Source organism: Stigmatopora nigra, chromosome 11 (genome assembly GCF_051989575.1).
Source record: "Stigmatopora nigra isolate UIUO_SnigA chromosome 11, RoL_Snig_1.1, whole genome shotgun sequence".
Classification (NCBI taxonomy): domain Eukaryota; kingdom Metazoa; phylum Chordata; class Actinopteri; order Syngnathiformes; family Syngnathidae; genus Stigmatopora; species Stigmatopora nigra.
In genome coordinates this window covers 9,168,392-9,190,107 of record NC_135518.1, presented here as the reverse complement: position 1 = coordinate 9,190,107, position 21,716 = coordinate 9,168,392, and the positions used below count along the sequence as shown (strand labels likewise).

General features: G+C 39.8%; 1 protein-coding gene across 1 annotated transcript; it reads left to right on the top strand.

Annotated features, from left to right (window-relative positions):
* Positions 1-46: 46 nt before the first annotated feature.
* Positions 47-21,316, top strand: ubr3 (ubiquitin protein ligase E3 component n-recognin 3). Its single transcript, XM_077727840.1, has 39 exons — positions 47-557; positions 1,418-1,557; positions 1,736-1,888; positions 2,018-2,164; positions 2,279-2,319; positions 2,525-2,591; positions 2,676-2,806; positions 2,892-3,120; positions 3,190-3,369; positions 3,871-4,004; positions 4,098-4,184; positions 4,263-4,328; positions 4,427-4,516; positions 4,603-4,731; positions 4,815-4,867; positions 4,937-5,070; positions 5,338-5,423; positions 5,506-5,647; positions 5,819-5,915; positions 6,391-6,532; positions 6,746-6,850; positions 7,092-7,262; positions 8,842-9,287; positions 9,607-9,695; positions 10,865-11,014; positions 11,182-11,315; positions 11,434-11,544; positions 11,757-11,957; positions 12,039-12,175; positions 13,285-13,370; positions 14,540-14,645; positions 15,734-15,834; positions 16,524-16,648; positions 17,507-17,611; positions 17,773-17,898; positions 17,980-18,159; positions 18,505-18,714; positions 18,816-18,955; positions 19,582-21,316. The coding sequence occupies exons 1-39, from the start codon at positions 124-126 to the stop codon at positions 19,697-19,699; spliced, it is 5,523 nt and encodes a 1,840-aa protein (XP_077583966.1). The 5' UTR covers positions 47-123; the 3' UTR covers positions 19,700-21,316.
* Positions 21,317-21,716: the final 400 nt, after the last annotated feature.

The following is a 21,716-nucleotide window of genomic DNA, read 5'->3' as shown; positions in this document are numbered from 1 at the left end:
GTCCTTTTAAATGGAACAAAATAAAATACATAAATAGGAACGCCAACACCGAAGTATCGCGGAACTCCGCGAGATCATGGAAGCAAGACAACAAAAATAAATTTGTGGACAACAAGCCAGCGAATGATGGCGGCGTCGCTGTTACGCCGGGACAAGAAATCCACGGCCGCCCACCTGAAGGCAGACTTAAATCGAAGTGACAACAGTTCTGCGATCCGACAAATCCACGATCTCTTGGACGACGTGCTAAATCCCGAAAACCCAGCGACGGACACTGAAGCGCTGGACTGGTGTAAATGCCTGATTGCAGGAGGCGAAGCGTTCGAAGACTTCTGCAAAACGGTCCGTTCTTATGACAACGCGACCTTGTGCGGCTTAGTGTGGACGGCCAATTTTGTAGCATATCGATGCCGGACCTGTGGCATCTCTCCTTGCATGTCACTGTGCGCCGAGTGCTTTAATAACGGAGATCATACGAGCCATGACTTCAACATGTTCCGGAGCCAGGCTGGCGGGGCCTGTGACTGTGGAGACAGTAATGTCATGCGAGAGAGTGGGTAAGCCAACTTAGCACACATAGCTCATCTAAGTGACAGGTGCATCTTTCCCATCGTATTGGGGCTTCTAAAATAAAATGTTTATTAATTGATTTCACATGACTGCAAATCGGCAGCGTTAAATCCACGATCGCCTCTATTTTGAAGAAACGCTCAGTAGGTAGCACCGACTTAGCTGCCACTGTTAGCCTTCCCATCCCTTAAATCACCGATTTAAACTTGGATGTCATTGTGTTTTATAGTGTGGTGGTCGTTTGGATTTGGATACATGTTGTGATCTAGGGTTTTTAAATGATAGATTGTGCGATCGATGGGGATTTATGATTTTAAGATGCTGCTTCATTGTTAAACTGATTCCATCAATTTGACACCTGCTCTTTTGGGCACATGTCTGTCACGTGAGAATAATCACTAGTTTGATTCATAAATCAACCCAAAAAATAACGATCCGACTCAATCTGATCTTTCGATGGACTTTGTTGGGCATCGGGAAAACATTTTGACAAACATCAACTTCTAAATGCAGTACAATTACTGCATACTAATAGCGCGTTGGCCCCACTGTTTTGGGGTCGTGGGTTCGATCGCAGGGTGGTCCTCACTGTATGGAGTTTGCATATCCTCCCTGGGCCTGTGCAGGTTTTCTTTGGGTACTTCAGACTATATTTGGATTCTATAAATCAATGGAATTATGTAGGAAATCATATTCAATCATTCATCCATTTTCTGAAACACTTTATCCTCAAGGTTCGCGGGGGGTGCTGGAGCACATCCCAGCTGCATTTTTTTAATGATTCAAATATGTTCAAACGTGGCATGCTTTTGAATGCCCTAATGTTATATTTTTTTATTATAAACAGGTTTTGCAGTCGGCATCGGTTGAGGACAGGGGAGAATATTCCAGCAATTCCCAGAGATCTTCTCTTGATGTCAGAGTTGGTCCTGCCTCGATTTATCCTCTCTGTCATACAATATTTGCGGGATGGATATACAGAACCAGGTACATAGAAATTCACCGCTGGTAAAATAAAATTCTTTTTGTAACCCAACCATATTTTTAGCAGTGTGATCTCACTACATATTAAATGCTGTCATAGTTGTGCAATCCACATCCAAAGAAAATGATGGATCTGTTTACTGCTGTCATTTTAACCATTTTTATTATCTTATTGAACCAGACACCTCTTCTGAAAGAGATCTGCAAAAAGTTCTTCAACAGCTGGAACCTCAAATCTCCTTCCTGGAAGAACTCACCAAAATGGGCGGAGCAATGCGGACTGTCCTCACCAAAATCTTGACCAATCAGCAAACATTCAAGGAGTTGAGCATGGGTAACCACCATTCAATTTACCACTGCTTGGATTGACATTTTTTCCACAAATTACAGTACAAAATAAAAGATCGAGCGTTTGTAGACCATAGATGTTGAAGTATTTTTTCTCTCCTTCATTCTACTTTAGGCCAGGAGGATAATTTGTTTGCCAAAAAGAACTATGACAAGTATTTGGCAGCATTGAAGAATTCTGGCCTGGTTTCCGTGGAGGAAAAGGCACAAATTACTAGCGACGTCGCTCTCGGGGCCGAAGGAGGAGCTGACGCTCTATTGGGTGAGATTATTTTCCTCTGCACAAAAAAAAAATCTCTTTATAAAAGGCAGCAAAAGAGGTGTTCAGCTTTATCATGAAATGTGTGAAAAAAATCATCTCTCGCATCATTTTTAGGATCCGGACCACCAGGGAGCCCAGATGAGTCGAGCAAAGAGGTTTGTGCAATAGTTAAGACAATACTGTTTTACACTGTTACGATGGAAGATGTCAATTTTGTTCCTGGATACTGGTCTTGATTCAGATTCATGACTATAAAGGTTCTTTTTTTATAGTTTTTTTTTTCCTCAGGATCAGAATTTACATTGTAAATTAGATTTCAGTGACTTAAATTTATACTGGCTGTATTTTCTTACTCCGCAGGAGGACCAGGATGGAGGACAGTCTGTCGGCCAGAGAAAGAGAGTTAAGCTGAGTAGCAGTACAAAAGGTATTATGAACGAAACCTACACAGTACTTTTTATGGACATATTTTATGTTTTGTTTTTTAACTACTCGTATTTTCTGCCCTCAGACTTGTCTATTATTGAATGTTTGAAGCATAAATGTTTTTTGGAAGAGCTCCTTTTTTGGACAATCAAGTACGAGTTTCCTCAAAAGAAGGTGACCTTCTTATTAAACATGTTGCCAGATCAGGATTACAAGGTAAGCGCCTAGCAATATTCTGCACGTCAGGGTCATTTAAGAATTTACGTTGATGTTTGTTTTTTTGGGGGCGGGGTTTTTGCAGATCACTTTTACCAAAACATTTGTCCAGCATTACGCTTTCATCATGAAAACTTTGATGAAAAGTCACGAGTCGGACACAATGTCTAACCGAATTGTACATATCAGCGTGCAATTGTTCAGCAACGAGGAACTGGCTCGCCATGTGACTGAGGAGTGTCAGCTGTTGGACATCATGGTCACAGTCCTCCTTTACATGATGGAGAGTTGCCTTATTAAAAGTGAACTTCAGGGTAAGTGTTCGGAATGCCTCAAAACGTGCCCTTGGTTCATTTCCGTTATCAATCATTTTGCTCTTTCAGATGAAGAAAACAGTCGCCATGTTGTGGTGAACTGCAGCGAGGCTCTGTTGAAGAATAACACGTACTGGCCTCTAGTTAGTGATTTTATCAACATCTTGTCCCACCAAAGTGTTGCGAAAAAGTTCCTTGAAGACCATTCGTTGTTGATGCTGTGGATGAGTTTCGTGTCATTTTTCCAAGGTGAGATCTCAGATCAAAAGCATTTGTTGTGCATTATTTCTTTTAACTTGTTGGTTGCCATTGACAGCAATAGATGTCCAATTTATTTTGACCTAGGCGGTATGGCAATGATTATTGCGGTGTTAATGCCCAAGGCGTTTCGTGTCAATATTGGTAGAAAAAGTGACTCAAGTATTTGATCACAACATACACATTTGTTTTTAGGGCAATGATCATTGGTGAAATGTGGCACACGCTATATGAGCCTGTGAATTGGGCTTTATGCCGATCACTTGCCATGTGTAGTCATGTCACTAAAAATAACACTACCCCTTGGTCAGTTGGTTTCAGTATCTTCTTGCAGAGTCGTACTACCACATTGTATGCCGGTCTCATGCTAGAAATTTAACATTGTGCAATTGTTATGCTGCCTTTTTAAAAATATATGTACAGTTGTTGATTTTTTTCCCCAAACGTGGCTGTTGATTAAAAGTGGTGATTTTTTTGTTTGTTTTGTTTCAGGAATGAACCTGAACAAGCGAGAGTTGAATGAGCACGTGGAGTTTGAGTCTCAGACATACTATGCAGCATTTGCAGCTGAGCTGGAAGCCTGTGCACAACCAATGTGGGGTCTTTTAACTCACTGCAAAGTCAAAGTTAGTCCTGTCATTTGCTTCCATGCTTGAAAGAGATCTTGGACTTGTAGTGCCATATAAGGCGTTTTAACATGTTCAATTGGGACTCTGCAGGAGACTCAGGAGTACACTAAAACAGTAGTGCGCTACTGTTTGGAAACTCTACAAATTTGGTTTGATGCCATCAGCTTTAATGATGAGGTAAAGTTTCAGAGCACAGCCATTTGATACACAGACATTTTAATGGCTTTCACCCTCATTGTTGTGTCTCTCTTCTAGCCTTTGCCAAATCAAGTGACTTTTCACTTACCACTACATCGCTACTATGCCATGTTTCTTAGTAAGGTATGTAACCAAGCGCCTTACTCCCATATTTTAGCATCTATGTGCAGTTGGGTGGGAAAAAATCACGGTTACATTTGTTTTATTTAAAATATGTTCAGGCTGTTAAGTGCCAAGGCCTGGATTTAGACAGTCTACTGCCTGACCAAGAGATGCTAATGAAGATCATGGTGCACCCCCTGCAAATTCAGGTAGATTTTTCTTTTCCCCCCTGATCTTCTTTACAGGAATTGATGATTGAAATGATAATTCCATGAACGAAAATATTTTATTCTAGGCATGTTTGTCTGAGATCCACAGCAACATGTGGGTCCGAAATGGCTTACAGATAAAAGGACAAGCAATGACTTATGTGCAGTCTCACTTTTGCAACTCCATGATAGACCCCGACATCTATCTACTCCAGGTCAGAAATAATCATGAGACACTTTGCTCATAAATATATGTATAGGATTATTAAACTTGGAATCTATTCTGCTTATTTTCCAGGTTTGCGCATCAAGACTTGATCCTGACTACTTCATCTCGAGTGTTTTTGAGAGGTAGAGTTCTATTCACACTCTTGTATTTGTTTTATGTGAAGATGACAAGAAATTGTCTTCCCGTTGCAGGTTCAAAGTGGTTGATCTTTTGACCATGGCGTCTCAACATCAGAATGCCGTCTTGGACTCGGAACAGGAAAGACCAATGCTAGAAGGGGCTTTGACCTTCTTAGTCATACTGACAAGCCTTCGCATTCATTTAGGTAAGTGGTGCAATACTGACTGTCCGAGTGCTGACCCCGGGTCATTTCATTGTAAAGGATGACCTTGTAGTAGCTGCTGATTAAGAGAAGCGATGTCTTCGGTTGTCCATCAGATGTATTTTTGTGTGTGTGTTAGATATACACTGAGTTGGGTGGTTACAACCAGTACTGCATTTTCTTTGACATTCTACTTTTTAATGCATTCAACCTAAAAGTGACATATTTATTAAAAGTGTCTCCTCTTCTGCTCCTTACGTTCACCATCAGGGATGACTGATGACGAGATCCTTCGGTCCGAGATGGTGTCGCAGTTGTGCATGAATGATCGGACGCACAGCTCGTTGCTAGACCTGGTATCCTTTACATACATTCAAGGGACCACTGCACAAAAGCCTTAGTCCTTGGATTTGTTATTCCTTAACAATGTTCTTTTAGATTCCAGAGAATCCCAACCCAAAGAGTGGAATTGTACCAGGGAGCTGTAGTTTTGAGGAGATGCTTTCTGCTGTAGCTGATTTTAAAGCGCCAGTGTTTGAGCCAGGAGGTTCCATGCAGCAGGGAATGTACTCGCCAAAAGGTAGGATGTCTTCTAATATTGAAGATTGGTTAAATAAATTCAACAAGCAATGGATATGTCATTAAAAATACCTTTCACAGCGTTTTTGTGTACTAATCTAAGTGTTAGAGGCCCAAATCTGACCACTTGGTGGCAGGCTAATACTGCATGTCTCATCCTATTTTGAAACAGCTGAGGTGTGGGAGAATGAGTTTGACCCCATCATGGTGGTTCTCAGAACTGTGTATCGTCGTGATGTGCAGTCTGCAATGGACCGATATTCAGCATTGTAAGTTCAACTTAACATTTCCCCAAATGAATTTGAGGATTCTTTGTTCATTTATAACTACACTCGCATCAATGCATCATTTACTGAGAATATATTCTATCTTTTCTGGCAAAACAATCTCGTTTTACTCGGCTCAGTGTTGTTTGGTCGTAAGGCTCATCAGTTCAATAAGAGACACGATAAGAAAGTTCGCATGTAGTATTTGCTGATAGAATTGCATCCAATTACATTCTTGTCAAGAGAAATCAATATCGCAATTTAAATTGTAATAGAATTGAGGAAATCTTCTGGGTTTGGCGTCCTGATACATACATGTCAGCTGGATAAAAGTAGAATCCTTTAGGTTCCCTTTCCTCATGAAATTGGAATGAATGGCAAATACTATTATTATACTACTATATTGTTACCTGAAATGTACCATTGTAACTCAATAATTGTCCTTTTGTTTTATATTCTCCTTTTCCTCTATGTTAAGTTTAAAGCAATCTGGCTTTCACACTGGTAACCCATGGCCCCCATACAAGGAGAGGACCCCCCTTCATCCCTGCTATAAAGGCCTCATCAAACTATTGCACTGCAAGACCTTGCACATTGTGATATTTACTCTTCTGTACAAGGTGAGCTCTTCATAATATGTAATCTAGCACATATTATCTTTTTTTTCTTAAATTTTGTATGTTTATCATTTGTGGTTAAATGTATGAAAAAAAAAACAGGGTGAGAGACACAGTCCAAAATTTAATGGCAAATACTGTAATGCATACTAGTGTTACAGTAGGATAAAATTAGACAGAGGTATAATGTTTCATCATTATGCCTGTTTGTTTCAGATATGGATGGATCATCAAAACATGTCTGAACATGTGCTATGCATGGTGCTTTATTTAATTGAGCTTGGTTTGGACAACCAGGTTCAAGACAGTAAAGAAGATGAGGTAAGTTATGAAGGGTGGGAACACTTGAATAATTACGGCTTTAGGACATGATGCTTTGAACCCACACCAGCTCATTTTTCCTCAGAACAGTCATACTCTCAAGTAACTTGTAATCATGCTTGTCCTAGCAGAAACAAAGCACAAAGATGGAGTAGATATTATTTAGGGATTCATTTCTTTTTAAAATGAATTTGCATAATAAAGATTTGTGTGTCTCACGCCGTTTTTTCTCTCTTTTCAGGAACCTTGTATTGAGGAACACTGTCACGACAGTTGGTTCCCGGGCACCAATCTCATCTCCAATCTGCACCATGTTATTAACTTTGTCAGAGTGAGAGTTCCCGAGACGGCACCTGAAGTGAAACGCGAGGCTCCGCCCAGCACCAGCTCTGAAGCCTCATCTTATGGCCAGGTAGGCACCTCATCTCAATGGCTCTACCTGAACACTGTCAAATCTTAATATTCATAAAAACAAGTCATTTGACTTCATTAGAGTCCGATTGGGCTCCTTATATGATCAGCATTGTTGTTCACGGTGCTATCCTCAATCCACAGAACTCCAGGCGTCTTTCAGCCAATTGGAGAGAGGTAGTGTTTGTCCATAATTGCTAAATAGCACGTTTGTTCGCGATGCCTGATTTAAAGTCAGTGTCCCCAGTGTACTGTGTGGTTTGTGTACCAGGCCTCGGTTCAGCAATTCTCCTGGCTCTCTCTCTACTGCTAAAACTAATTATGTGTGTCATGCAGATTTTGGTAAACAATTTTTAACCGCACGTCAGTGTGATTGATGTTGCCGTGTCTGAGGAATATGATGTATGTTTATCTAACGGTGCGGCGCAGTTCCTTTCGTCAGGTCAGGTCATGGCAATACTTCAGATGTGATGTGCCTTTCAGGTAATGGCTCTGTCTGAAGGGCTACCCTCAAGAGAGATAGAAAAACGTTGCCTGCATTTTTATTATGGAGTCCCACTGTCACATATATATATTTAAACACTAAAATGTCAGAATCTTGTCAAAGAACATAAAAAACATAACTATTAGTAAAATAAATGATGTAATGTTGTAGATCAGCATTCTTAAAAACAAAGATGTAATAATGGGAGGCATAGGGTGTATGACTCAATGGTAACAGAGTATGTCGATGGGTACTTGTTATTTTTTATAATGGGATATGAAATTGAAAGTGGGTCAAAGGAGAAAGTAGTCCTAAAGAATGAGGGATTTTTACCCTACCAACCGGAGGCTGAAGCACAAAAACACATCAGCGTGACCTAGAGAAAGAGGACACAGAGCCATCTAGGACTCCATTAATATTGGAGCTACTGAAGGGTAAATACTATGTTACATTTAGACTCTGGGTTGTGGCTCAGCTAAGCCCTTTCTATCGAATTCATTGACATTACCCTTGATTTGATAAGCTGACTTAAGTCACTTCTTTGACTATGGTAATGAAGTATCCCTGGAATCCATCTAAGTCCACTATCTTATTGTTGTTGTCAGGTTGAGGGATAGTGATTTTGCAACACACCTAGTTGCAGCTAGAATAAGAAGTGTTTGCTGAGAAGCTCATTTTCCATCTGATATGGAATCATTTTGTGCTTAATTTCATTTGTCCATTGGAGCTGAACCAGCAAAATTAATCAAGTAACTTGAAGCTAAACTTCTATCTCTGAGCTTGGGAGTAATCATTTTTCCGCATGGACTAGCCTGGAGGAGAGATGGTTTAAAAATGAGAAAATGTCAGAAGTTTGGGATCATTTCGCACTTATAATAAAGTGTGTGTGTGAGGGTAACTAATTAAAAGTTACAGATTGTCATAATGTTAGTTAATGTAATAGAGCTGACCATTTAATAGAGAAACGATCTAATGAATCAATGTGATGAGTTGACAAATTGATTCTAAAACATGCAATAGTTTTTAATGCCTTCTGAACTACGTGTGCACACATAAAATGTCATTTTATGGAGAAAAAATCATTTTATGTCCTCAGAATCTGCGAGAAGCCCAGGTATTCAGTCTCGTGGCGGAGCGCAGGAGGAAGTTTCAGGAGATTATCAACCGCAGCAGTTCTGAGGCAAACTTAGTCGTCAGGCCCAAGAGTTCTTCGACACGCTGGGTGCCACCAGGTACGCCTCCACAGCTGGTGACGGAGATCTTGGAGATAAGAGAGAGCATGTTGTCCCTCCTGGTCAAGCTGCACCAGAAGCTCTCGTCCAAGCAGAACTCTCTATCGGAATCCTGGTTAGATAATATGGACACGGGCCGCCACGCTCACGGCGATGGGATTACGGCCATCGAGCGTATACTCACTAAGGCGGCCACGCGGAGTTGTCAAATCAAACGTAGCATCCAGGACATTTGTGGAAAGGTTTATCCTCCCGTGCCACCTAAGAAGAACAGTCCAACAGATAAGAAAACCATGGATAAAGAAGAACGGTAACACATGGCTTTTTTATAATATCTTAAATAGTTTTTCAAAAATGGGATCTGGTTTAACTGAGCGCTTATAAAATAAAACTCATAAGTTAGTTTTTCTAGCCAGCCATTAACTACTTGTCCATTAATTCCAAAATGTTCTAGCTATTTTTTTTATAATTTTATTTATTTTTTACTTAAATTGACAGTTTTTTTAATGTCATTTAACTAGAGACTCCATTATAAATTAAGTAAATGGTTTGTTGATGAATAGTGAAGTCACTCTGAGCATAGAAATATTATTATAATGCTTCATCTGTATTGTCATCCTTGCTTTCAGACGTCAGAAAGCTCGAGAGAGGCAACAGAAGTTGCTTGCAGAATTTGCCTCCAGACAGAAGAGCTTCATGGAAACCGCTATGGATGTTGGTAAGGCAAATGCCAGTTAGTGTTATTTTTGTTTTGTAATGTGCCAAAATGTTTTAGATCACACAACACATTACTTTCCAATGGCAACCTGGGGACTGCCATCGCTGTTTTTAATTTGACGTGAATTTGTGATGACCGCAGGCCTGTTGGAACAAATCCGCAAGCGAGTTATCTAGTGTGCCGCGAAGGGCACGGGGGAGCTTTGTGCTAATAGTTAACTGGGATCCTACGGCCCCTTTGACAGAGTATACTTAGTAAATGAAGAATGGCTGCTCAGGCCAGACAGGGACTGTTGTGACCCTGTGTACACAGTTCCAGCTGAGCTGTGACTCTCTTTAGTCTACTACACGTGTTTGCATCCTTGCACCAAGGTAACGTCATAAATTAGAGGAGACGTATTTGACACCAAGTCGTACTAACGAAAGAAACAATTGCGTTATTACGACTCAAATTGTATTTATGACTTTTACCAATGGATATTGCTTATACTTTAACGTTGTGTTTATAGTTCTCAATTCTTTTCTCAGGTTTGGATTTTTTTTCCGATATGTTTTCTATTTGTGAGGTCACTGTTTTTAAACATGTTTTCTTATTTCAGTTCCCGGTAACTACATCAGCTAATGATAGATACCTTCAATCTATAGCAATAAAAACAAGACTACTACTGTACTGTACTCCCAAGCTGCAGTAATGCAAAAATACGTTATTTGTGTTGCCTTGTCATTTCACCTTGAGTGTGTGTGCGCATAAGCACTGAGTCAGCCTTAGGCAAAAGCTCCCCCACTGACCTTTAGTTAAGTGCCTATTCTCTCTCGGTGTCGTAAATCAACACAAGGTGACATTTTTGCTCAATATTTACTGGAAAAAACACCCTTCGTAACATTTTAACTCATTTAGATCATCGAAAGTCCCGTCATGTGGAGTATCTGTATAATTAATTTGTCCCATCGGTGGGAGATACAGTGAGTTTTGCATTGAATTTGGATCTATTTTTATCTTTCTTTGTAGCTCTTTGAGGTAAATGTTTGTAAGGCACCTTACATAGCAAGTGCATTATTATTGGTATACGATATATAGTTTTTCCTATAATTGTTCCCATTTAAATGCGTGAAACATGATTGGATTGCAATTTTGATATGTGATAACTCAAATTATTTCTTTTGTGCCAGAATCTCCAGAAATGGAGGCATCCATGGACCTGGGAGCATCTGAGATGATGGAATCAGAAGTTCTTTATGAGTGTGTGATCTGTGGGCAAAGTGGACCCTCCACAGAGGACAGACCGACTGGACTCGTTGTTCTCCTCCAGGCCTCCTCGGGTAATTTTGCTCAGCTTTTTTTTCCTCCTTTGTATTTTCGGAGGCTTGCTTGTTAAAAAATGTTAAAATATTATTACTAGGACAACCACCAGTAAAAAAATAGATTAAAAAAGGAATGTATTGTCAAAAGTACATGTTTTAACTGGGTATTTTTAAAATGTATTCAGTGCTTGGCCATCGCTGCAAAAGCATGGATGCAAAGAATCTCCCAACCAGTGATGAAGAGCACATTTACTCTGCTGATACTTGTGCAGTGGCTAATGACGTCCGGCTCACCCTCTTGCAGCGATTCTTTAAGGATGTGAGTGACAAAAAAAAATTGATTTCTGCCCTTGTATTAACATAATGTAAAACAATGATAGAACACCAATTTACTGTGTTGACATAATGATGTGATCCTTTTCCTATCAATGCCGCAGAGCTCCTGTCTTCAGTCCGTGTCAATAGGTTGGGACGGGGGCGTCTATGTGCAGACCTGCGGACACACTTTGCACATAGATTGCCACAAGTCATACATGGAGTCTCTGAGGGTAACGTGAACATTCACTTCTTCTTCATGACGCATGTATTCTTTTTGTAAGCATTTGCATAATCAATGATTGTCAATCGGTAATAAGGATCACTAAGCATGTCATCAATGAGTAAAAACTCTTGGGTTCTATTGAGCTTTTGACTGAACATTTGTTTTTGTAGTACTTTTGAAAAATAAGCTCACACTGGAATTTTTTCCTCCCCTTTTTAGAATGACCAGGTCCTTCAGGGATTCTCTGTTGACAAGGGGGAATTTACTTGCCCACTATGTCGACAGTTTGCCAACAGTGTCATTCCCTGTCGACCTGGACGTGGCTCAGAGGCCGGTGCGTGGTATACCCCCACAAACAAGAAGATCAGTGTGCTAATAAAGGAAATAGATGCTCTTCAGGACAACCTAGGCCTCTTCCCAGTAAGTAATAAATGTGTTACTTTTAAATAGAGGAATATAAATGTTACTTGGCATGAAAAAGGGTCATTTCTGTTTAATCAGACGGAGTCCAACTTGAGCAAAGAAATGGAGTTGGTCATAAAAGATATTAAAAACACCACGCAGAAAAAGTACATGGACTATGGCAAGAATCCTGGCTCCCCTGACAATGATTTTCTCTTCTTGTATTCCTTGGCGAGGTAAGGGCTCACTCTGATCAAGTGATTTATTATTATTATTATATTTTTTATTACCTAAATGAACTGATAAGCAATATTAGGACAGCTAGCAAATTTGCAGATGTATATTAATGATCATTCTTTGCAAACATTTTTCATTATGATTTTGAGAATGTTGGATCAATCCTAAAATCCCCAATTGTCACATTTGTCTTTTTTGCTTGATCTTTGTTCTATTTAAATAGAAGTCTTTTCCTCACCTGACACCATAGTTGTTTCAGGCCTTCACCCTAAATGCAACAATGTGTTTGGGTGCCTTTTTGCTCTCGGAAGTTCAATGAACAGTGCAAATTGCCCGATGAGTGGAAAAATTCCTCTGTCACAACGGTGCTCTTATCAGCAAAAGCCAGATGGAGCTTTGTCGTGGCTGCATTATCTATCTGAAATTGCTTCCCCCCTCCTTTCCACTCTAAGGAAACTAAGGAATTGGCTCCCACTCTGCTGTGCAATAGAAATGGCTCGTGGCGGAAGCAAGATGTGCGCAGATGCCATTTTTAAAAATGTATTTATTTATTTTTAGTTGAGTGTACTACATCTATGTACTGATATACGTTGGGGTTAGTCTTTTCCCTTTTATTGCTGGCAGTATTTGAATTCACAATGACCTATTATGCCAATGCTGCTCCAATGAAAATCTTTGTGCAGCTCAACAAGGTCTGTGTAGGTCATTGTTTGTTACACTCTCAAAGGGGCGGACCCGTAGTATATATGACCTTCATATAAAAGATGGTTGGTCGATGTACAATGGTGTGAACGGGTTTGGCCACTAAACTACATTTATCTCTATAAATCATTGCTTGTATGGATCAGCAATTTCAGTTAGACATCATAGCACAGCAGATGAACACAGTAATATTTAAGAAGTGAAAATGGGATGAGATGATCACATGGTGATGTTGCATTACAGATTTTGTGGGGGGAGTTTTTCAAAGTTTTCTTTACTTGTTTTGAACTTAACTTGATGACAATGGTAGGAACCCAGCTCATTGGGATTGATTGCTTATTTGCATTTACTTGTGATTTAAAAATATTCAATTCTATTTGTAAATCAGTTGTTTTTTCCTTCCCAGGACCAATCTGGAATTAGAACTTGTACATCGAGGAGGCACTCTGTGTTGCGGTGGAGCCAGTGCAGCTGCCAAGCGTTCGTGTCTCAGTAAGCATTTTTTATTAATCTCGTTGCGCTGAATTATTTGTTACTTCCCCAAAGAAATCACATGGTTGACAAAATGTAATAATCAAACAATTATTTGCAATTCGCAGCTTTTAATAGATTTCTTTAATTCCAAAAAAGGAAGCAATGTTACTCCAATCCAGCACATTCCACATTTAGTATAGCTGGTCGGTCCCTGCTTCTTCTTAACATAATAACACGTTGTCAAATTTTGAGATCCGGCTCATCCATCCATGTGACTGCCGAGCCATAAAAAAAACAAAAAACACAAAAGGTCTATTAACAATGGCAGGCAAGGGTAGATGCTATCTTAGCTGAAAAGTGTCATGGTTTGACAAGGGCATACATCGCGGAATGTTGACGTGATCTTGGACTCGTCCCTAAAAGCATTGCTCTCATTAAAAGCATACATGGAAATAGCCCAAATTGTGAAATACATTTTAGATACAAGTCTGGATGTTGCAGGTGATGTCAGCAGATGGAGGAAGGCTGCTTGGCACATTATTTTTAGTGTTGGAATTAACCCATCAAAATTAAGGCTGCTGCCTGTCATCACTGACTGCTTGCAGGGAGGTTTAAAGTGGAGCTGTCTCAGTTAAAATTAACCTTTTCAGAAAAGCCCATTAGGACATTTACTCACTTGTTTTGAGTGAATTAATTTGCATGGAAGCACCTGTTCTCTTCCAACAGTGCTATGTAGTATTCTAGATATGAATTGAAGATCATTCTAAAAGGCTGTGTTTCACTTTTTTGCATTCATTATGTTATAGGAGGCCAAAATGTCTGTTTATTTTAACATTGAAACAATTTTGAGAATCTTCCTTTCATTCTTCAGCAACTTATAAACACATCTGCAGGTGGCAGTATTGCTCTAAACATTGGTTCTTGACTGAAATCCTATTATAGAGCCATTTTTGCATTCTCGTCCCATATTTTCCTTTCTGGGGGGTTAGCAATGATTTGTGCATGACTATTTGTTTTGCCTGTTGTCCAAGGGTTATATGAACCTACTATATACAAATATAGTAGTAATGGTATTGTTTCTAACTGAAGTGTTTTTTTTTATATTGTTCATTGGAAATATGTCTTTTCCTCAAGCTTACATTACTGTCGCTCTTATGTAAAAAATAAATAATGCTCTTCTACTTCAGATCAGCTCTTCCATGTGTTGGCTATGCACATGCGTCTTTACAGTATTGATTCAGCCTACAATCCTTGGACAAAGCTGACTCAACTTACACAAAGCAAAGAGACAGAGTGAGCATTTTTTTTCCTTTTCGTAATAAGCGCTGACATCCCATCTTGGGGAGAGAAAAAAACCCTTCTTCAATCCCCATTTCCCCCTGCATCGCTCCCTTCCAAGGACCTCCTGCCCCCAACAGATTTCAGTTGCACAAAGAGAAGCTAAATACAGAAAATGGACCATGGCCGGTTTCCATAGCAACCGGTAATTGCTACATCTGGCAAATTACCGGGCACTCCACAGAGAGCGAAACGACCCCGTCTTATTCACTATACTAAGAACAACCGTTTGCCACCAGCACAACACTTCACATTAGTACCTTGCTCTGTCATGTATTGAGAATAGTGAGTGCCTTCCTTGTGTATTATGTGCATTTTTTTCACCACCTCTTAAGTCACAGACAGTTGTGCTCCAGCGCATTATCGTGTTCCCGAAAGATGTTGCGGCACTGAACAATGAAGAGAGCTGCTCCTCCCCGCTTTTGCTTTTACACGCGTTATGCTAAAAATGCTCCCAGGCACGCTGTTGTCTCACAGGAGCCATTTTCTGTTTAAAAATACTTTGTGGAGGTTTCAGAAGTGAGCCATCTCGGTGACACCCCGAGGCATTTGAGGATGAGCCAATCCCGTTAAATAGGCCAGGGACAGCATGCGGGAGAGGTGTTTTACATTCGGATCCCCTTTTTATTAGATCAGTAGTAGAGGAATGAATTAAAAAGACAAAAGTGCACATACTCTGTACTTTGGTCTTGGAAGGGGCGAGAGCTGTATCCATAAAGGCTTTCCGTCAATGCACTGTGGAATTAACCACTGAGTGCTTTAGTAATGGAGGGTATTATACCCTAAGTGCAGTCCCTCTCATTCAAAACTCCTGAGGCCTCTCAAGAGTGCAGAGTTTAATTGTCAACAGAAAAGAAAGGCATTCATGGGAAATGGCATGTAACAAAACTGAAACTGGGGATGCATTAAGCAAACACTTCATTTGATGATGTTTTTTGGTTAAAAAAATTCAAGCACCATCCGTAGCTCTCTCAGGTTTTAAATTGTGAAATATGACAATGTGTAGACTCAATTGAAGGCTCGAATATGTGTTTGTTTTTCAGTGATTTTGATGAAGAGAGACCAGAAGTACCCATGCTCTTTAGAGACGTTCCTTCCTTGTTGATTATCTTTGTGCTGACCATGCCGCACCCTCTTCGAAAAGGTATGTTTTATTTAAAAAAGGTTTGATATAAAATCAAGGTTTTGTTTTCCTTTAAAAAAAAACATAGTAAGAGAATGGTCCTGCAAATTGAGAATTGACATTCACCTAAAAAGGTTTGTAATGGCCTTTCGGTTCCACAAGATGGTGGCAAATTGTTTCAGCAGTGGCAAAACAGCGATATCGCTTGATTTTTGCTTCGGAGTAACCACGGGATTGTAACATTTCGATCCGCTGAATAAGCATTGGGTGCGAAAATTAGACAATTACGATATTGGGGTCCTTCGTGTCTGATTCTGCAGCTCCTTGGCGTGTCCTTCTTCTCAAGCCTGTCGCAGTATCTCCGCCATCGACTACCTAAAGAGCTCACTGACAAGCTGCAGTCATGTTTAATGACTCATTTCATTACCACCTCAATTTGATTGACTGCTTCCAAGGGCAAGGAGGACTCTTAGTACATAGGAATTGGCAATGCATTAGAAAGTTACAATTATTTCAAGTCTGGTCATATCACAGCTTAGTATGCAGCATCCATTCGGTTGAAAATAAACAAATGGAAGTCTAATCACCATCAACAATTGAGTGACTAATGAATGTGTTGCACATGGAACAGGCAGTGAGGAGGTAATAGCCAACAAAAAACATGATTATGGGTTACAATCTGTTCTTTTGCTCCCCTTTTTGTACTATAGAGCACTTTACCTGTGTGGTGAAGATGCTGTACAACCTACAATTTACCCAGGCTCTAGCTGCACTCTCAACTAAGCTGAGGCCAGAAGAAAGGCAGGCTTGGAGCTCCTCGGGAGCAATCAAAAAGGTACAAGTGCACTCGCACAACAAATTCTGTAAATCATTGTTTATGATTTTTCTATGTAGACGAAGCTCTTTCCCATTTAATTTACGAGGCTTCTGCAGACTGAAGTATCGATCTTCGTTATCTTGAAAAGTGTGACTGTTGGAGAGTGTTGCATTAATTGGTTATTTGTCTTCTCCCAATTAAACCTGATTAGTGAGCTGCTGGCTTGAATGTCAAAAGATAAATAGTTGAAACCCTTCCCAGTAATGGCTGCTGGGAATCTTTATGCTAACTAGTCATGAATTTAAGGCAAACATTGACTGGGCTCGTTAGGGATTTTAAAGTAATGTAAATGTGTTGAATCGGTTTAAGGTAGGCCCAGATTATGGTGGATGGATTCTATAAATCTTTGAAAAAGGAGAGCCGATGCGATAAGACTGGTGTTTTATATTCTTCTGTCTTCCACGTGATGAATGTTTGCAGCGGTTTCATGCAATCCATCTGCCCTACAAGGTGCTTAAAAAAAAAGTCGAAATACGATTTTAGTGGTGCTGTAGAGAATTGACTATTATAGATCTGTTTACAATATACAGTATATTTTCAAAAACCTACAAACTTTATTTCCATGACACCCCACTTGGAACACCTTAAATATATCAATTTATTCATTCCTTCATTTTCTTTTCTTACTTTTGAAAGCAAAATGGTGACATCTTATGATTCATTCATATGTCAACAATGTGACCCAGCTATTTGCCATTGCACTGAATTATGTTCTATATTTTGTTAAAACTGAATCTTAAGACTGTCTTTTTGAAATGACTGACAATAATGCATTACAGTCAATGTCATAATTCCCTACTTTATTTTGATTTTTAGGCCCGTGCAAATGCAGAAAGCTCTTTTGAAGCTTTGCTCAGTCATGTTATCAGTGAGTTGTCCAAGAGCAAAAGTGTCTATGCAGTCAGCATGGAAGATATTTTGGTGAGTTCCCTTTCCTTCTTTCAATAACACCGATCCTAGTTTCCCAAAAGACAGTGGTTCAACTAATATCTGCCTGCAAGATATTCATGATGTTATTATCCCCAAGCTGTTGGGTGGATATTGCTCCATTGTTACTGTCTGTCTGTCTGTCCTCTCTCCAGCTAAGCTCCAGCGTGTGGTCTCCACAATCTGTTGAGTTCAGCCTCCAGCAGTACTGCCTGCCCTTCCTTCGACTCTCCTGCCTTCTGCAGCATCACCTTTACGGGGACAACCTCACCGGCTGCTCGGTGCGTGTGTGGTTATTTTAGCCATACTTTTATTTTGAAATATTCCAATTATTTATTACAAAATTGTGCCGCCGTCTTCAGGAGCAAGAAGAGTTCTCGTCTCTGGCCGTCTGTTTGGGGCTGGCGCCTGCACCCTCCGTGGCTTCAAATCCCATCAACAGTGCCTCGTGTCTGGAATGGGCGGTCGGCGCCTTCGATTTGATCACACAGTGGTGTGAGGAGGTCAAAGGGCTCTCTCAGGTGGAGGCGGAGCAATCGCTGGTAAGTGGTGGAGTTGCACCAGAAGCTAGTGAGTGAGAGAACTGCAACACTGGGAGCACGCTCAAATAGAATCTGCTCTTAAAGGGACAGACTGCTCCTTGTAAAAATGATTTTCATGTGAATAGACGAGATTCTTTCTGCAAGGACAGACATGATGTATTCTATCTATCCTTTTTGCCAGGACACTACAATATTATGTATATCATCATATCTCTCAACTCAAGGTCAATTCGTTGTTTACATTTGAAAGCTGTTGAAGCGCATGAATAAGCAAATAGAATAATAGAGTCGGAAAAATTCAGTATATGAAAGCACCTAAATGTTTCTCCCTTTCCCCTTGTGAAGACCTTGCTAGTCCAGGATCCTCAATGGGCACCGCCCCGCCTCCTACAGCTGCCTGACAACTACAATATCATCTTCCAGTACTACCACAGGAAGGCCTGCACTGTCTGTAAAAAGGTGCCAAAGGACCCTGCGCTCTGCCTTGTCTGTGGCGCCTTTGTCTGTCTCAAAGGGGTTTGCTGCAAGCAGCAGGGTATCTGTGAATGTGTTTTGGTAAGTTGTTCTCCTCCTAAGCAATTCCAAATCATAATAGTATAACCGAAACGGCCTCATATTGTATTTACACAATACACCTTGTTTTTTTTTTTTTTTAGCACTCCCAACATTGTGGTGCTGCTACTGGCATCTTTCTACTGATTAACGCCTCAGTCATCATTATCATTCGTGGACATCGCTTCTGTCTTTGGGGTTCTGTTTACCTTGATGCCCACGGGGAAGAGGACCGTGATTTACGGTAACACACCCACCCACACACACACACATTTGTAAAGACAATGGAGGATAGTATTGTCAAGTTGAAGGAAATTCCATAATATCATATTTGCAACTTGAAACGGTCTTTAAATAGTTGCTGTCACATTTACAAGAGCTAAAAAATATTGTATTAAATGTTAAATTATACATTTAGATAATCAAACCATTGCATAGTTTTCCTTTACTATTTCATGGTGTACAACTGCAAAGCATCGCTCCAAAATTAAACGAAACGTCCATAGGATGCAGTAAAAATCCCAAAACATTGTACATAGAAATACTGCCTCTCTCTGCAATTGTGACGAATTATGAAATTTACTTAAAGAAATGTATTGTTGTTACAATTTGCTGCTCATGGGCCACAACCTCACAAACCAATAATTTTTGTTAGCCCATACTTGATGATAAAAATAAGACCAGAAGCTTAAATTCAGCCTTCATTCTGTTGCACCTCGTTGCCAACCCTCTTAGCTACGACCATTATTTATCAGTACAAAAAGAATTGTCAAACGCCCCATAGATTCGATTAAGAAAGTACTTAAAGAAGAAAAAAAAAATACTGGTTGACAAAGACCTCACTCTTGTCTTCCTTTCCTGTTTTTCCAGCCGTGGAAAGCCTCTTTTCTTGTGTGAAGAGAGATATCGAGTGTTGGAGCAACAGTGGGTTTCACACACCTTTGACCACATCAATAAGCGCTGGGGGCCTCATTATAACGGACTCTAAAAACTAAAACAAAACAAAACAAAAAACGACTCAAAAACTGCAGCCCGTCACAGAGAAAAATACTATTTTGCATTTTGTGTAGTTTTTCCCCTGTGTGTCTGTCAGGATTGACAAAAACTGACACTCAAGGGATCGGTGCCATCACTTCTGTTTGCGGGAAGTTTGGTGCGTACAATCATGAGCCCGAAAGTTTAACACGTGTGTTATTATTTTATCATGTAGTTTTCAACAGGAGAAAAAAAATAATTTGGACACATCAATTTAAAACAAAACAAAGAAAAAAAAAAGCACAATTTTTCCCAGAGGTGTTTTTGGTTTGCAGTAGGGCTAAGAAAGGCTTTCTTATTTATTTGGGTCTATATTAATTAATATACAGTATATATGAATTATCACACTCTAATTATCCCTGCAAATATGCACCATTTATGACAATGTTAAAGCCCTTATAATATGGTTCTGGTGTGAGTTTTAAGCTCCTGACGGATGCAGATGCATTATTACTACAATACATAACATTAACACGCTATATTTTTTTGCAAAAAAGCAAAAAGACGTTTTTTAAGGGTCTAGTTGCAATCCATCCTCAGGAATTTTGTTGTTGTTTTTTTTTTTTTGCTGTTGAAAATTAGTTTTAGATATTTAAATAAATGCTGCTGCTCATCGTTCAAGTAATTTTAACGTTTTTGTGAAGGTCGCGCATTGAGCTTTCGCTCCAATCACCGGGAAGATTTACGTGCGATCACTTTATGATACACTCGGTGACAAAAGGCACTTCCGTTTTTTTTCTCCTCCTCCGAATGAATGATGTGATCCATAAGATCATAAATCAACCCATTGAAGACAATGAAGGCCCGCACCCTAAAAAGCAAACAAATTCGCTGCATCTCACAGCAATGGAGTCATCCTCTAGTTTTCTGTTCTTGCCAAAGAAACTCGAAGGAAATGAACTTGCTCGAAAGAAAGGTTACAATCGAAAAAAGCTTCCTCCAGGCCTACGACTGTGGATCGGAGTGGTGAGGACAGTTTAGTGACTGGGACGGTTATCTTGGACTCATTTATCATCTGGCTGTGAAAAGTATAGTTGCATTCCAATGTTGCATTCTCCCCACTTGAGTGTCCACTTTTGCGTGTGATATTCTTTGAAGTGTCTTAGCTTCTTCTTTTCAATGAACTTTTCTGGAGTTGAGTGACTTCATCCAGTCGTGCCTGTGAGATGATTTGATTGGAATGGGGGGGATTAAGTATGTGCCAGTAATATCACTGGTTTCAGATGCTGGCCGGGCTGCCGTTTTTAAAGGGTTTGGTTTAAGTCAACACTTGAATTCAAGATTTCAAAAGAAAAAAGAAAACTTGCAGAAATCATGCATGCTGCTTTTATGTTTACTGACTTTCACTTTGTCATCACGTTTGCAGTTCCCACTTTGTAAATGAGCGCAAGCAAATAGTCATTGAGTGTCAGTTGTGATTGGAAGCTCGCTGTGTTCGCCTGTGTGAATGAAGTCAGAATACAGTACATTACTGTCAGTGCAGAATCAAGCTTTCTGATTTTGGCCAGAAAGTGTGACTTGGACATTTAATGCAACATGTAATATATGTGAATAAAATGTAAGCACACTCCTCTGAGTCATTGTCATTAGTTTCAGGTGGTTTTATTTAAAGGCAAGACAACACTTGCATAATGATGGGAAATCTCCTATTTTTAATTTCTTTAGGTATTATTGTTTGGGTATAACTGAATGTCAATCATGAGAATGACTGTGCTAATTATTGGGGTTTTTTGTTGTTGTTGCTGATATAGTGGCCCAAAAGTATATTCCATTTTTCTATCAAATATTTTGTGATGTATTAACTAGTGTTTATGTAAAGTATTTTTTTGTCTTAGCAAATGCATATTAACTAGTGACTCATTTGCCATTCTATAAATGTGTATATAATGTGTATATATTTTCCTATAATGCACATAATTTCTCTTCCGTAGTGTCGATTCAGACGTGTCAAACGTCATCCTCATCATTCA